Here is a 16,407-nt window from a genome sequence, read left to right on the forward strand (position 1 = left end):
ACAGACGACCCAGAGGAATTGCATAGGGCTGTGGTGAGGAGAAAGAGGTAGAGAGACACAGACAGACAGACAGACAGACAGACAGACAGACAGACAGACAGACAGACAGACAGACAGACAGACAGACAGACAGACAGACAGACAGACAGACAGACAGACAGACAGACAGACAGACAGACAGACAGACAGACACTGCAATAGAGAGACAGAGAGGGCAAGGTGGAGGGATGGGAGGAGGATATTATGTTAACATAACGAAGGGAAAAAGTGTGTAACAGCAGGGGAAGGGTTGAACGTGTTGGTGGCTTCAGAAGAACAAGGGAATGTTTCTGTTCTACTAAGGTCTCACCCAAAAGAAGACGATGACTCAGTTCTCCTTGCTGCCGTGACAACGTTAACCATGACAACATTACATTGTATGATGAAACACATACAGTGTATTGGTAATTTAGACTTGAATTCGCCAAGCATCCCTATTATGGAATTCTAAAACATTAAACTACTGACTTTATGGAGACTTAATGAAAGTATCAGAGACTCGTCTACATCATCAGGTCACCTACTCAAACTATTTGCCTCCTCCGTTAAGCTCTCTGTGGTTTGTCAGATGTTCATTAACGGAAATCATTCCCTCGGAAACAAACATGAACCAGCATTACAGTAAATCTAACTATAACACTACCTCCACCATTACAGTAGAGCACTCAAGCTAACTATCATGCTACCTCTACCATGACAGTAGTGAAGCAAAAAAGCTAACCACCATGCTACCTCCACTATTACGGTAGGGAAGTGCAGAAAGCCAACGGTAATGCCACCTCCACCATTAGGGCAGCAAATCTCTCTCTCCATCACCCTCCATGCATTATACTCCGGAGACAACCACTCCGCTACCGGCATATATTACAGTAGAGGGGAGATAACTATCTCACCACCTGCATTCACATCAAAAGGGGGCCTGCCTAACTTGGCTACACCTAGCCCAAACACGCACCTGTTGCTGCCTAAGCCATAATAACTCTGAAGGTGTCTGGAGGAGATAAAGGAGGACGTATTGACGACTGCTATGAGAGTGTGGGGAAGGAGGCCTTGTTGACTGTGTGTGTGAGCCAAGATAAGAATTGTTGCCAGAGGGTGGTATGTCAACTGTGTGTGTGTGTGTGTGTTTGTGCGCGTTTGTATGCATTTGTGTGTGTTCGTGTGTGGCCTTGCTACTCACAGCTTCCGCTCCAGGATTTCAGCAGGGACTTGATGCTGATCTCAAAGAAGACCGAGTCCTGCAGGCTCAGCATGGCGGCGCTACACAACCACTACTACCACCTTCAACGATATAAGGCACTAACTTGACAAGCCGGATCACAACCGCCACCACCAGCAGCAGCAGCAATTCATTTACACCTTAAGGCTTGGCGCTGTCCCGGAATACACGCACAAACTGGTTCCTCTCCCCAAACAAGAGGCAGAGGGGTCTTCTATCCTCCACTGGCACAGGTTAGGACCGGCATTCTGAAGGACAGCGCCGGATCCGTGGGCAGTGACGAGGGGCTGCTTGCAGGAGTCTCGGTCACAGCTCTTATTCCCCCGGAGAGCAGAACAGGAGTATTCCTGGCCGACGTCTACACTTCCCAGTCCACAGAGTCCCTCATCCTCACCCCGGCAGGGAGGCAGCACAGCGCACGGCCCAGCAGAAGGGGAGCAACGCAACGCCGGAGCAAACTTTGTCTTCCAGGAGAGGAGAGAGAAGGAGAAGTGGACCAGTACACTGGAGAAGTCTAAACAATGCACAACAATTCTCCCTCTCTTTCTCTCCCCATCTCTCTCTCTTCTCCCTTCCTGTGTTGAGTGTGTGAGCGTGTGTGTGTGCGTGTGTGTGTGTGCGAGAGAGAAAGTCCTAGCCTGCTAGCACTGTCAGCTATTCTCTCACCCTGTCAAGCTCCCTCACGCTCCCATTCGCTGGCGGAAAACCCCTCCCCTATCCCAACTCGCGCTCGTTTGCTCACTGATGCCTGCTTTTTGTGTGAGAAACACAAGGGGAAGGGTGGGGGGGGGGGGAGAAAGTGAAAGAGAGAGAGGTAGGGGGAGGGATGGAATGAGAGTGAGACAGACGGGAACATTTGTGCAACCAATCGGTGGGAGGGGTGATGTCATCAAAGTGCTGCGAGTGGCTGCCTGGCGGTGGTTCAGCGATGCAAACGCATGTCACAACAGCGCTGCGTCTCAGCCCGGCTACCAGACACACGCTTCCTGCGAGCTCCCTAGCCGTACTGATGCGTCATGCACACCCCCCACCCACACTCCTGCAGCCGGACATAAATAGAGCGTTGGAGAGGAAGAGATGGCTGTAGCATCGGACACCCTACACCCCTCCTTAAAACCTGCATTCCACAAATAACATGTCCCCTCCCAGAGACAGAGGCACGGACACTGTTACTACGCACAAGGATTCTTATGCAGAATTTGCATTGCTTGAAGGTACACCGGCATGCAAATGAAATTTAAATTGAACTGCAAAACACACTCACAAGTCCCAGTAGCAGCACAGTAAAAATAAAAATCAGACGTGCCAGCAGTTTGGTGTGTAGAAGACATTAGAGTAGGCCATGAATTCTATGTTATAATGGTCTCATATGTAAATTTGAGACCATTGTCTCTTTCATACTTTATTCTCTTCTTGGCCTTCTTACCCCTCAGAGTTGTGGTGAAATGTAAGGAGATACAAATATTGCTTCGCCTGAGACGATTTTAACGTTACTCTATGTGCTTGTTATGTTTGTTGTTGTCCAGTGGGTAAATTTTGATTTTACTATCTAAACATTTAGCAAACCCTTAATCCAAAGTGATCGCAGTGATTTCAGAGCAACAGGTAGGGAGGGGTGAGACAATTTGCTCAAGGAGGCCTACCCAGTAGGGATGGGCAACGATTATTTTCCGGGATAATGCCAGTTCCGTTCACCATCACGGTTCGTTCGTTTGAGTCGTTCGTTAAATCAGATTACGTAATTTGACAGATCTCACAGGTGTCTAGCCCCCCCCCCCCTGCTTATAAGTATTGGTTACGCCCGCCAATTAAGGCATTTTCACAGCCTGCCCTACCATAAGGGTACTGTCGGCGGTCGAAACGCCAGCCGTAACTGAGCTGCGCCAAGCCGCACCGAACTGCATCGCGCGATGGAAACGAGGGGGAATAAAACAGAAATGAAAAAAAGTCACGGTGCGCTCGGAAACAAACAGAGCGAATTTCTGCAGCATTGGGCTATACGGCACAGTTCGACCATTTCCATGGTAGGTAAAACAATACTTTATTGAAGCACGCAATTGTGTTAAAAATAAAATAAAAACATATAAAGTGCTTGCATGATATTGAAGCCTACAGCGATCGTTAGTTAACTTGTGTGGCGGTGCCTTGTCATTTGTTTACCCATGTGCCAGGGCAACGGGATGGCTACCTGCTGTAGTACTCTCATTGGCTGAATCTTTGAGAACGTTTTAGACTCAATCAATATAAGTTTGCGTGGAGAGGGAGCTCTGTTCATTTGTATATTATATTTCCGTGACCATATTTTTGTTTTATGTCGTAAAAAAAAAAATGAATCAAAAGAATCCGTTCTCTTGTTTTGGGAATCAGTTCTCGCCGTTCACCTTCGCGGTTCGTTCGTTGTGAACGAATCGTACGCGACTGACCCATCCCTACTACCCAGGCATCAAACCCTGTATGACTAGTTAAAGAAAGCTACCCCTACAAACCCTTTCCTGTACCGACTGGTCACCAAAGCTACCGGTGTTGCAGACACCGGTAGTAAGTAACCGTAAGTAAAAAGATATGGTTTCATGGTTTGTATTCATGATTTTGATATTAAATGTCCATGTGGCATCCCCAGATGCATGCCCTCATCATGGGTGATGTGGTTGAGTGAATAAACACAGAATCTAACAAAGTCGCAAAGGCAGAGAAGCAAAACACCGTGACCATTCAGAGATAAAGCCCCGTAACCTGAACAATATCCTGATCTCAGAATAAATGCTCTCTTACTTATTTATGGGATATCGCCGTGCTAACATTGTAAACAAAACTGTGAAAAACACCTTCAGCCTTCATTTTTTAAAGAACTTGTTACACAATCATTGTTATGAAAACATTCCAGTTTCCGCGATAACCAAAAGGTTTTTTTGCGGCCAGGCAAAGGATTAAGTTTGTTAACAAAATATTCGGAAGAACAGAATGATATAAAAATGGGACAAAAGCCTTTTGTCTTCCCTCCAGCATAGCCCATCCTCTCTCGCTCGCTCTCCCTCTGTCACATGAGGATCTTTCACAATACAAGTTATGCAAAACCAGCCAGTGCTGGTTGCAAATAAATAAATATGAAACAAATGCTCGCATTGTCAACCCCCTGCACTCAAGTAAACTTCCATTTGGCCTTCGAATAAAAAACAAAATACAAGATACAGATTTTAAATGGACAAACCACAACATCCCAACAGTTAGGACAGGTCACAGGTGCAGAGTTCAACCAGCTTGTTTTAACGCTTAGCATGCAGACACTCTGATTATTCACAACTGTTACGTCTATCCTGCAGCCCTTATTAATCTGGGATTAGCCTTCAACACGATAGTATTATAATATTGCTTAACTGCCCTGCCAATGGGTTCATGCTCTTATCTTTAAAAAAGGAGTAACCAAACACAAAACATCAACTGATGAAACTGCACCCTCTCTGGTAAAACAGAAAATTGCAATAACAAGTGACCAGGCGATGGTGCAATATTCTGCTTTAGCACATAGGATGTGTACATTTATAGGTCTGAATCTCTGATAAAAGCAATATGGAAACATGAGTCACTCAAGAACTGTGGAATGGGCAGCCCCTTGAAAGAACACAACAACATCATGTGACTTTAGTTCATCGTTGTGATGCCAACTTGACAGTTTAGGTCATCTTTTTAATTCCTAATCTTTTCTCTTCTCTTCTTTCTACCGGCACAAGATCGATCCACCTCGCTCCATTCACAAAGAGAGGCAGCAATGGGCGATGGCTGCAGATATTACATGGAATCTCTCCCTGGAGTCTAGAGAGTGGACCAAGCGTTTCCTGCACCAGCCTTTCTGTAGCTGGGGGTAGGGGGGGAGGGGGGGTGGGAACAAATCGATAAGAGCTGTAATTCTATCCCTGACCTCCCTGGTGCAGCCTGGGCCACAGAGGACGCAGTCAGCCCTCATCCTCTCTGAAACCTTCTCAGAACCAGACCAAAGCCTGCATTGGAACACTGTTCTTCATGCACATATTTGTGCATATGCGTTTGTTTGTTTGTTTGTTTATTTGTTTGTATGGGTGTATCAAGAATGTGTGAATGTTGTATGGGATCATTTGCATAAATATGTACGTGTGTTCTTGGGTGTGTACGCATTTTCCCCATGCGAGAAGAAATGTGTAGGGATGATTCATGCCTCTCTTCTCTGTCTGCCATGACACACCTCCCCCATTAAGTGCAGGGTCTGACCCAAAGCTTCTCCATTACCATGCTTCTTTCACTACCCTTTCAAGGGCTGTGCTAATAAGCGTTACAAGAATCCAGGCACTGTGGTTCCACGCCCTATGAAGTCTGCTGTCGCCAGAGGGACAAACACATCACCTCGTTGTACCATTACATGCCATGCGACTCGCTGGCCCAAAACAAATGCCCGTCACGCGCACCACACACACGCCCGATGACAAAGCACCTCCAGAAGAGCGGCGCCCTATACTCAAACACATCACCCTGATGGCCCTCCTGAAGTCAGGTGATGTCACTGCAGTGACAAACGCCAGCACCACCTAGAAGGAACACTTTGGTGTGGCATTGGTGGTGCTCAGGTCGCATTTGGAGGAGAGAGGAGTGGGTACCACATCTTTCTCCTCCCAACAAAAGGAAGCCAAACTAACTCCCATTGGATGAAACCAACTCCAAGAGTAACTGGCTCTCTCCCATTAGCTAACCTCTCTCTATACCACCAACCTCCCTCCATCATTGGAGGACTCCAATCCCAAGAGTAACTGACACTCTCTCCTATTGGACGAAACTAACCCCAAGAGTCCCTGACAGCATCTCCCATTGTGCGGACCCGACCCCAGTCACTGACTACGTATCCAATTGGACAAAACAAACCATAAAATAATGAATCTGCTATAGGATGAAACCCAACCTAAGAGTCACTGACTCCTACTCCCATTGGACGAAACAAACCTCAAGAGTACGTGACTCTCTCCCCATTGGATGTTACAAATACCAAGAGTAACTGACTCCACTATTGGACATAACCAAAGAGGAAGAGTAACTGACTCTCTCCTATTGGACGCTTCCAACCCTAACTCTTCAGAAGACAGAACTCACCATCAGGAACGCTTTTACCTCCAGGAAGTTCTGCAAAGGAGACTTTTCTAAAAAGACGTCTGTGTCCTAGTTGAAAGAGGAAGGAGAACAAATAAATGTTTCAAATATATATGTTATCCCTGATTAAAATGGTACCCCCCAAAACGACATTATCTGCAAAGGCATCGCCCCTCCGGGAACATATGGCCAGCCAGGCATGAGATCACATTGGACACATTATGGGCACCAACTGCTTCCTTATTGTCAAGATAGAAAGTTACAGTATAAACATCAGAATGCTGCTGCGGTTAGCATCGCCGGCCTATCCCTGGTGTTGAACCGGTCTAGTGGGGTGTTGGCTAGCGTAGTTAGTGCACAAGCACACTGCAAATGTAGCATAGCTCTGGGTGTGTGAGTGGAACAGGCAGCCATGTTTTAACCAAGCATGTTCTAACAGGTAGCAATGCAGACAAAGCTACAATAAGATTAAATAGGTAGGCATCACCCTGGTCTCACACACACACACACACACACACACACACACACACACACACACACACACACACACACACACACACACACACACACACACACACACACACACACACACACACACACACACACACACACTTCTAGCCTACCGAAAGGCTGTCTTTTGGTGGAAGTGATTATGGCTTTTGAAAGAATGGCTGAATCCTTTGACATTGTACTAGTATATCAGCTCATGAGTCTGTGAAATAAGTTGCTTGCCCAGTTGTTTGTATTTTGTATGACAAAGGCCATACATGAACATAAAAACTCTGTATTGCAATTTTCCAAAGCAGGGAAGACTATCTCTTAGAGGAAATCTCAATGTATTTTCAACCGGCTGCAAGATCCTGACCAATTCTAGCAGCACTTTTTGTTGATGTGATTCATCTCCACATGCGGCGTGACAGGAGTGTAACTGGGTAGTTAATTCAACAGCAGGCCATATGGTCCAAAATAAGAACATAATGAACTATTGGAAACTATGCTGTGAAGATCAGAACCTGGTGCAACCTCTGCCTTGTCCAAAAGTCCTCTGAATTCAACATACCACAATACGCAAGTTTGTTTTTTTGTTGTGGCAACTTACAGCAAATAGCTCAGCTGTTTACAAATAGCTGCTTTATGTAGCAAACCCACAGCAGCTGACACTCATCACACATCAGAGTCATTGAGAATAGCAGTTAACGTTTGCATTGCAATGCCCTATAGCATGGGGATATTTCATACACACGATTATGACCTTGAGAGCTGACCATGCATTCACACTTAAAACATGTGTGAACACACGCACGCACACCTTGCAGAGAGCATTGTCAAAGACACACGACGGAGAAAACAACACAAAAGCCACGGGGTGCACGCCAGCACACACAACACAGAGCACAACAAGCATGATCCAGGGTCAACGTCGCAGGATCACCGCAGGGTCAAGGGTACCTTTGAGCCGGCTCCGACTGGTACGAGGTGGCCTGCTGCCACCAGGCTCGCTGCCGACCTGGTCTTCCTCTATAGTGTGCCCCATGGCCAGCAGGCCCAAGCGCTTCATTCGCAGTAGCCGTGGGCCTGTCTCCCACGGCAACCCTCCCCCGTGATCCAGGGCCCCCTCCCCGGACATGGAGGCCGGAACCAGGCTCTTCAAGAAATCCATGCGTCAGGATGCTCTGTGGACCGTCACCCTGTAACGTCCCCTCTAAGTCCGTCCGGCTGCCCCATCTCAAGCTTCACAGAGCCCCGCTTCACACTAACTTCCTGGGCCTGGGACTATAGGTCCTTCAGTTTACCCCTTAGTATCCGCTAGAGACCACTCCTCGCTAGGCAGGCTACAGCTCCTCAGCTTACAGACGCTGTGGGGTTGCGGTATTATTCCAAGTCAAACAGAAAGTACCTGACGATTCACAAGAACACACTCTTCTCTGCTCTCTCGTTTTGTGGGCGGGGCCAGCCCTGTATGCCAGGCACTATCAGGGCGGAGACAAGAACATGTTTTACAGGAGATAACACACGCCTGGGCAGCGGGCCAATCACAACAGGGACGCCAGCGGCCACACCCAGCTTGAGGAAGAGCAACTCTCTGTGGTTTAGGTTAAGGAGTTACAGTGACGAGCTAGCAAGCTAACGAGGTAGCAGCACAGGGCGACACACACACACACACACACACACACACACACACACACACACACACACACACACACACACACACACACACACACACACACACACACACACACACACACACACACACACACACACACACACACACACACACACCTTTTACCCCTGCCGGCATGTGCTGGAATATTCTTCAGAGAGGGGCTCTGTTGAGCAGGCCAGTGATAGACTGCTATGATTTGGGTGCTGCAGGTGGGAGCTCCATGGCCAAACCATAGCTCTTGGGATAGTTGGTACAGAATGTGCTGACCCCCAAACAAGCTTAACTGCCTGAATAAATAATCAATCCAGTATCTGCTGAAAGAATATGCAATCATTAATTGACCAACCAAGCACATATTTATCTTCACAAAACGAGGTTATGACAACCTTCCACAGTGCAATCAAATAACCCCTGTAAAATGTTAAAACATACTTTGCTCATTATGGGTGGTGTTGAGAGTCATTGGGTTAAACGGATGAAAGCAATGGAACTGAACTTCAACTTGAGCTGTAATTATGCTTTACAAACCATGACAGGACGCTTATTTTGAATATCTATGTAGGAGTACAACGCCACTCACCTCGACAGGAGGTAGGAGGCATGTAACACCTGTACCAACTGGCGATGGCGCAACGAAGATACAACAATTCCACTCTACACAGCTTGCAATGACCACTTCTGGAGCAGCTCCTGAAGGCAAGCCCAGGGTCACGTACTCCTTTAGAAGAAGTGAGGTCATATTTAATTAGTACAGGTGACCCAAGAGAGAGACCTAAGGCGTCCAGGTTGGCTCACTGTCACATAGTCAATTAAAAGCCTATATTGCTGCTGAAGTTGACCTATTTCATCAGCTCTGTGTCACAAGGTTTAACATGAGCTTTACATAAACAACAGCACACATTACAGGGTTGTTGGTTTAACAGAGTATATTTCTCAAAAATGTGCAATATGGAAACGAATTATTAGAACTTCAGGAGAAGCCTCTCTATGAGATTAAGGAAGGTGCTGGATAATCATGGACTAAACAAGCCCCTCCAACTCAAACACACATGCCTCAAATACACACACAGGAAGTGCTCCCACCCACTGTTTCGGTATGTGAAATATCTGTGAAATTATGTAACAGTCGATATACAATCCCTTTGAACCGGCTGCAAGGTCCCCATTGTCTTAGAGCCCGTAGACACTCAAACCTCCCAGCCAGACCAGAAGGCAGTCTACAACATACACCAAAAGGGGCAATGTGGCAGACCTGCAAGAAAGGAGTCAGTCAAAAATAGGACGAATTGGCATTTGGAAGCAGGACATCACCATAAAAGCTCTGTCACAGGGCTACCCTCTAGTGGCCAGTGTTATTCCTACAAAACAAGCTTCATATTTTTTTTATCTCATTCAAGAAGACATTTCTAGATTAGAAATAGCAACTACAGGTTTTGCCGACACCATTTCCTTTACTTTATTCTGGCAAAATCAAAAACCACAAACAACTCCAGAAGACTTAAAGTGACTGTTCTGTGTCAGAGGGAAGATAGGGATTACCCTTGTTAACAAGCTGTGTGTGTCCACTGCTCCCTCTCTACTGCCTCACGCCAGCTTAAAACCCCCAGCGGAGTGCGGGTCATCGTCAAGAAGGGAAAGTGCTAAATGAACCCACTAGTAGGGATCAACCGATATGGATTTTTTAGGGCCGGTAGCAATAGCGATTTTTTTTCATCAGCCTTAGACGATACCCGATACAGATTTTCTTGAGCCGATATTTGGAGCCGATACTACCCTGGAAATCCAGAGTTCTCGGGAGGGCACAATTTGAATTTGCTCAGCGAGTCCCTCTGGGAACGAGCAATATACCTGGCCCAGAACATTAATCAATCACATCGATGTATCAATATAGGCGGGCCAAAAGTGTTGCCGTTTTACCGATACGGCAATAGTCTTATCTATTGGTTAGCTCCACTGGTCTGGATACGTCACCCCTTGTATTCTTCTGATATTTTCAAATGCATGCTTGGTGCCGCCCCTCGAGTTGGGCCATTTTCCTAACTCGTTGCCAGACCCTACAGGTTTCTAGATGTGGGTCTGGATTTCCAGGCTAAGCCGCCCTCAATTTACATCATAGAAATGACACAATGATGATAACAAAGGTTACAATGTCTCAATTTTAAAAAAAAATCTATTTTTCTGTAAATCATGGCAAAAAAAAAAAATAAAAAAAAAAATGCATGTACCGATACACGTAAAAAACGTAAATATCGGCCGGTCGATATATCGGTCGATCACTACCCACTAGGCCTTGGCTGTCAACGGCACAACATACTTTTTCTGAAGCCCCAACATGCTGTAGTTAGTACATGAACCCGTCCCATGAACCCATGAATCCGTCGTGTCCGACCGGACTGACGGGGACATCAGGGGGATATTATTGACGGGGTAGGTTTAGCTAAGAGTCACCCAAGGAGATAGTGTGGGTGGAGGGCTGGAGGGGATGGGTGCTAGCCAGCCGGCTGGGGCACTGGGGGGGGGGCAGAGAGAGATTGTCATCGGCAGGCCTACGCAGCACAATGGGCCAGTGGAGGGAGCAGCTGGGCCCGGGCGCCCGGTGCCGACGGGCAAGAACAATGCCCCGGCACTGGGGACCCTGATCCAATCAGTCCAGGAATGTGGAAGAGGAAGCTGGAGGAACAATGTTCCCCCCGGCTGCCCCGGCCTGGTTCTTACAGTCAGCCATGAGAAAACAGGAAAAGTGGGCGGAGTTCAGAGGAGTACAGTGCTGGCTCCCCAGTGCTAGCGTTACGCTACTAGAGAGTGATTCATGAGCTGTGGTTGAGGCATGGTTCCCTACAGGTCGTCAACACAAGCCTCAAAGAGCTGAGCTAGGGGGATTGCTGAACAATGCTACTACGCCCTCCACTGGTGGACACTCAGTACTGCATGATAGAGAATATGATATACTACATAATGAGACAGTACATCAAACACCATGTCTTATGTTAATGTTTGCTGCATTATAGATAATAGATCACCTTCCTGACTGAGGACAAGTGAATCATTACTTATAACTCTTCGACCCCTTCCCTTGTGTAGCCAGCCACCATGTAATGACTCATTTTGCAGTTTGTTTAGCATCATCCATCTGTTTATCTTGTTAAATACTTTGTCAATACATTGTGTAAAAAAGGGCAACAACAGAGAAACAGTAAGATAATGGAGTAATTGCCACAAAGAGCGGATGTTGTCTGCGCCCTAAGTGACAGCAGTGAGCTCACCCACATGGAGAGAGGCTGTCACTGCAGAGGAATGTGACCTGATCAGCTCTGGGTCAGCCAGCCTCTGTTCATCCCTCACCAATCACAATCAGCCTCTGTTCTTGCCCACCAAATCATATTCACACTCTGTTCCAGACTGGCCAATCTGAGCTACACTGGTCCTTGCAAGCCAATAACCGGCAGGCTCAGTTCCCGTCTGGCCAATAAGAGTTGGACTTTATTCCAGGCTGGCCAATCATAGTCACACTCTGTTCCTGCCTGGCCAATTAACATTCTGACTGTAGCCGCCCAGTTATGCCGCATCCCAGAGGCACCCTCAATGCTCCCTTCTTACAGAACCTGGATTCCTAGGAAGATTGCAGTGCCTTTATAGCTTTGAAATTTTCCCAGTGGCTTTGTTTGAACCCAAACAAAGCAATAACTTGTCTCACAACCCCAAATTAACCCAAGACCTATTACAACCACAATCTAAATTTAGAGCAAAGAGCAGTAAAAGGAAGAGAAAAAAAACACAGGTCAAAAGCACTGCCATCTACACATAAGACGGATTGGTTCTCAGCTCAAAACGTGTGCAGCAGTTTTTTTAACCTCATCCTGAAAAAAAAAAAATCCCTCTTAGCCCAGACATTGGCACCATATCCGACCCCAGGACCGGAAGTGGTCAGCAGAACATCTCAATCTGGCATGCAACACAGTGTTTTGAACACATAGACTATACCTGGGTGGGCCGCCAAGGTATATTAACGGCCCATGTTAGCATTCTATAATTGTCTTTTTATATCCGTCAGAGGGAACGACACCATTCGCCATCGATAGTGTTTCCTGTACATTTGAGTATTATTTTTACGGGTAGAATCGTAATTCCCTCTGGAGTTCCGCACACTGATTCGTTCTCTCTCTCATCAACATGAGAGAGACAACAACGGACAGTCTGTGAATAGCCCCTCCTCTCCATGAAAACTCTGAACCAAAACACGTTCATGCACGGGAGAAAGGATTGTTGTTCCTTTCCCCGAAGAGAAGACTGCTGGCCAAATTCCAGAATTGAATCAGTCCGGGTCTACTTATCAGTATTAGGGTTGACAGGAATACCAAAACAAAGAATATACAGTCTAAAACTGAACAAGGCCTGGACATGTACTCATTTTTTGGGCACTTGCGAAAGTTTCCATAAATTTACAAATATTGCCAGTCCAGTATAAAACCTGTATTATATTTAGTGTATGTGCGATAAATTCAGACCGGAATTCCCCTGGCCACAAAGTTTTTTACATGCTTTTTACTGTTACAGAGCTAGAGGGATAAACTTCTACCAAGCATTTTAATCCATTGGATCATTTTGAAAGGTGAGAGAGTTCTGGTACAATCCCTTTTTAGCTTTGTTTATGGCCGGTAGGGCTGAACGATTATCGAAATCAAACTGACATTGCGATGTAATAGAGCGCAATATGCAATTCGCGAAGGCTACGATGAAAAAAACAAAACTTTTTTTTCTTTGGATTATTATTATTATTTAATTCGGTACTTCATCTATTTTGTAGAAATATACAGGAGGATACCGGTGATCAGGTCTTCCGTTCCCAGCGTCAAATCGCTGTAATTCGGAGATATATATATATATATATATATATATATATATAAATATATAAGAGAGAGAGAGAGAGAGAGAGAGAGAGAGAGAGAGAGAGAGAGAGAGAGAGAGAGAGAGAGAGAGAGAGAGAGAGAGAGAGAGAGATATATCTCATGGTTCATGCACCATTTTTAAAGTCAAATTTAAGACTTTTTAAGACCAACACATACATAAATTAAGACCCAAAACATTTCTGGAATATTATTTGATAGAAAAGGGAATTTATTGAGTCGCTTATACACATCAACCGTAGCCGTAGTACTAGCAGTAGTAGTATTCTTGCAAAGTTATCTCGGAAGCGTGCGGACACGACGACACGCGAACACATGAACCCACCCGTGTCACCCATAGAGTGGCGAAGTCACGTCCCTTCCGGTAGAGCTCATGGGACCTATGAGATCGAAAATATGTGGAGAGTTTTAGTTATGTGCCATCTCTATGTGCCATCTCTGTGCCGAGTTCCAAGTGCGGGTGTGCTGACGTATATCATATGCGTCGAGAGCAGCAAAGAGCTGTAGTTCACAAAGCGGCCTCACATAAAACCTAAAATTATCAAACTTCTTCACGAAGATTTTTAGTTTTCATTTAAATCCACAAACAACATATGTGTAATCCAGGGCATATAAAGACTGGGACCAGAAAATAATTATTTTCTCTCCATTGACACCCATTCATAGTTTTCGATCTCATAGGTCCCATGAGCTCTACCGGAAGGGGCGTGACTTCGCCACTCCATAATCCCATGTCCCGTCGCTCAGCAACTGGACACGCTGGGGTTGATATGTTACCGGACTACTGTAACTACTACGGAGTGATAACAAAGACATGAATCAGGCAATAAATCCACAGTGCTTGACAGCGGTCAAGTTTGGTGTGCGGAGTGGACCAAATGCGAACTACTGCAGCTGCTCTAAGTTAAACCCCAAACTAATCGGAATAAGTGTATGCATGTCGATTATAGCGGACTACACCAGCCTGTAGCCGAATAGAATTATATTCCGAACAGATAATTGTATTCCGATTGGGGCGTATATATGATCCTTTTCTATTCCGATTGAGGTGTTCTTCCACATCTATGCAGATCAGATGTGTCCAAGGCTGACAGTGAACACACACACACACACACACACACACACACACACACACACACACACACCTAAATCTTTCCAACTTAAAAAAACGAATAACTTTCAAACCCCGACCCTCCAACCCATGTTTAATGTGTGGCCCTTCGCTAACTCTATCCAAGTCTGGAAGAAAAACAACCCCCCTGTCATAGTCCATCTATACTCGTACAACAGGTTAAAGCAGACCATGGAATAGAAGTTGAGCATTTCACAATGCCTACCACAAAAGAGTTGTTCAACTTCTTGGTACATATTGGTTCAGAATGCAGCAGGGCAACAACGACGACAGCATTCACCAGTGAGATGGTTCCTACAGCTCTATTGGTGGGCTCCAGACGAGCCCGACCACAGCGAAGCATAAAAGCGGCAGTCGTCTAAAGTTGTGCGGCGTACCTTGAGGCCATAGAGGAGTGGCTGGAACAGGCAGGAAGTGGTGTCTTCAGTCACACTGCACAACTTCCTGAAACAGACAGAAACACACAGATCCCTGCTTATGAGCATTTACACAGAAAATGGATTGAAATGATAAAGCTCACACACATCTTTGGTCATCAGTTATACAATTATAGAGTCATAAAGCTGATCCCATATGAAACTTTCTTTCGAAGCTCTCCTGCATAACCACAACATTAGATAAGAATCTGATATCAGACAGTAGACCAATAGAGAAGAGATACCTCTTCCTTGTTTACAAAAGCAATGAAATGCTGGACTGGACATAAGACTTGTAAGCAAAATAATGGTAAAGTACAGAGAATACCATCATGATGCAATCATGCTAATAAGCTAATATAAATGACAAGGGATTTTGCCTTGTAGTAAAGCAGCATTCAAGAAGGCAGAACACAAGAGTCATCCAGGCCGTGACATTAGGTATACAATTCTTCTGACGTAGAAAAATTATCCATCACCTAGGAATCTAGATACATTGGTGCCTCTACTTGTAAAGCAGTGCCACGCTGGTTCCTAAAACTTATATAGCACAGCAGCTCTGACATGAAGCTGCTGGCTTGAGCTCCTGCATGATGCTGCACGAGTCTAAATGGCCTGGAGCCGCTAGCTCTAAACGGAACCCTGCTAGCTTCGGAATGGTACCAGTACCACTGAATTCACCACAGCAATGCTAGCACAAGCTTGGGCCAGCCAGCGCATGCTTGGTGTGATCTGGACTGGGCCAGAAGCATGAGATTAGAAACGCCTTCAGATCAAAAGGAGTAATCTCAAGATTAACCACAACAAACAAAACCACAACACCATGACCATCCACTATCCAGTTGCCCATATTGCCATCCCTGAGAAGGTCATAGACGTATCATAAATGATTTGACTATTGCAACAATGATCAGAAACAGACATTTAATTAGGTTGGCCACTTAAGTAGGTTGGTGACAAAAGAAAAAAAATTGCGTTAAATCTTTGAATCATCCCAAGCCCTGTCAGACATACCAGGCAGCTTATCAGAAGCAGTACTAAGGGGTTTGGGGGAGGGGTCAAACCAGCAACACTTTCAGCCCCGGCTTTATTAAACCACAGTCCTAACCAAAACCGGTGGTTGATTCTGTGGGACTTCTAAATAACAGTTAGTTCAACATCACACCACGGATGGATGTGTAGTCTAAATCTATACACCTCTACGGTCTCAGTGGAACCAAACAGATAGAGGAGGAAGAGCAGTGCGGTGAGTCAGAGACCACTGCCTATCAAACTAACATAGAATACACTCAGCTGTTGACCCGATTGGGGAAAAAAAACTAAAACTCACAAAAAAATGAAGTAACATACGGCACCCATTCCAAATAATAAGGAAGGAAGACGATATTAACTTTCTCAGACACACTGGTACAACCATCGAGTTC

General features: G+C 45.7%; 1 protein-coding gene across 14 annotated transcripts in view; it reads right to left on the bottom strand.

The window, feature by feature from the left end:
- Positions 1-16,407, bottom strand: part of fryl (furry homolog, like) — a 72,336-nt gene that overhangs the window by 50,948 nt on the left and 4,981 nt on the right. For 3 of the 14 annotated variants that reach the window (XM_030372352.1, XM_030372353.1, XM_030372351.1), the window contains exons 1-2: positions 7,817-8,573; positions 6,371-6,436 (exon numbers count right to left, since the gene is read on the bottom strand). In XM_030372352.1, the coding sequence (XP_030228212.1) occupies positions 6,371-6,436; positions 7,817-8,027 (277 nt within the window). In that variant the 5' untranslated portion in view covers positions 8,028-8,573. Of the gene's footprint in view, positions 1-1,219; positions 1,932-6,370; positions 6,437-7,816; positions 10,260-14,944; positions 15,012-16,313; positions 16,337-16,407 lie in introns of those variants that run through there. The other 11 variants (XM_030372356.1, XM_030372354.1, XM_030372362.1 and 8 more) reach the window with 9 other exon arrangements.

This window comes from Gadus morhua, chromosome 12 (assembly GCF_902167405.1).
Source record: "Gadus morhua chromosome 12, gadMor3.0, whole genome shotgun sequence".
NCBI classification, from domain to species: Eukaryota; Metazoa; Chordata; class Actinopteri; order Gadiformes; family Gadidae; genus Gadus; species Gadus morhua.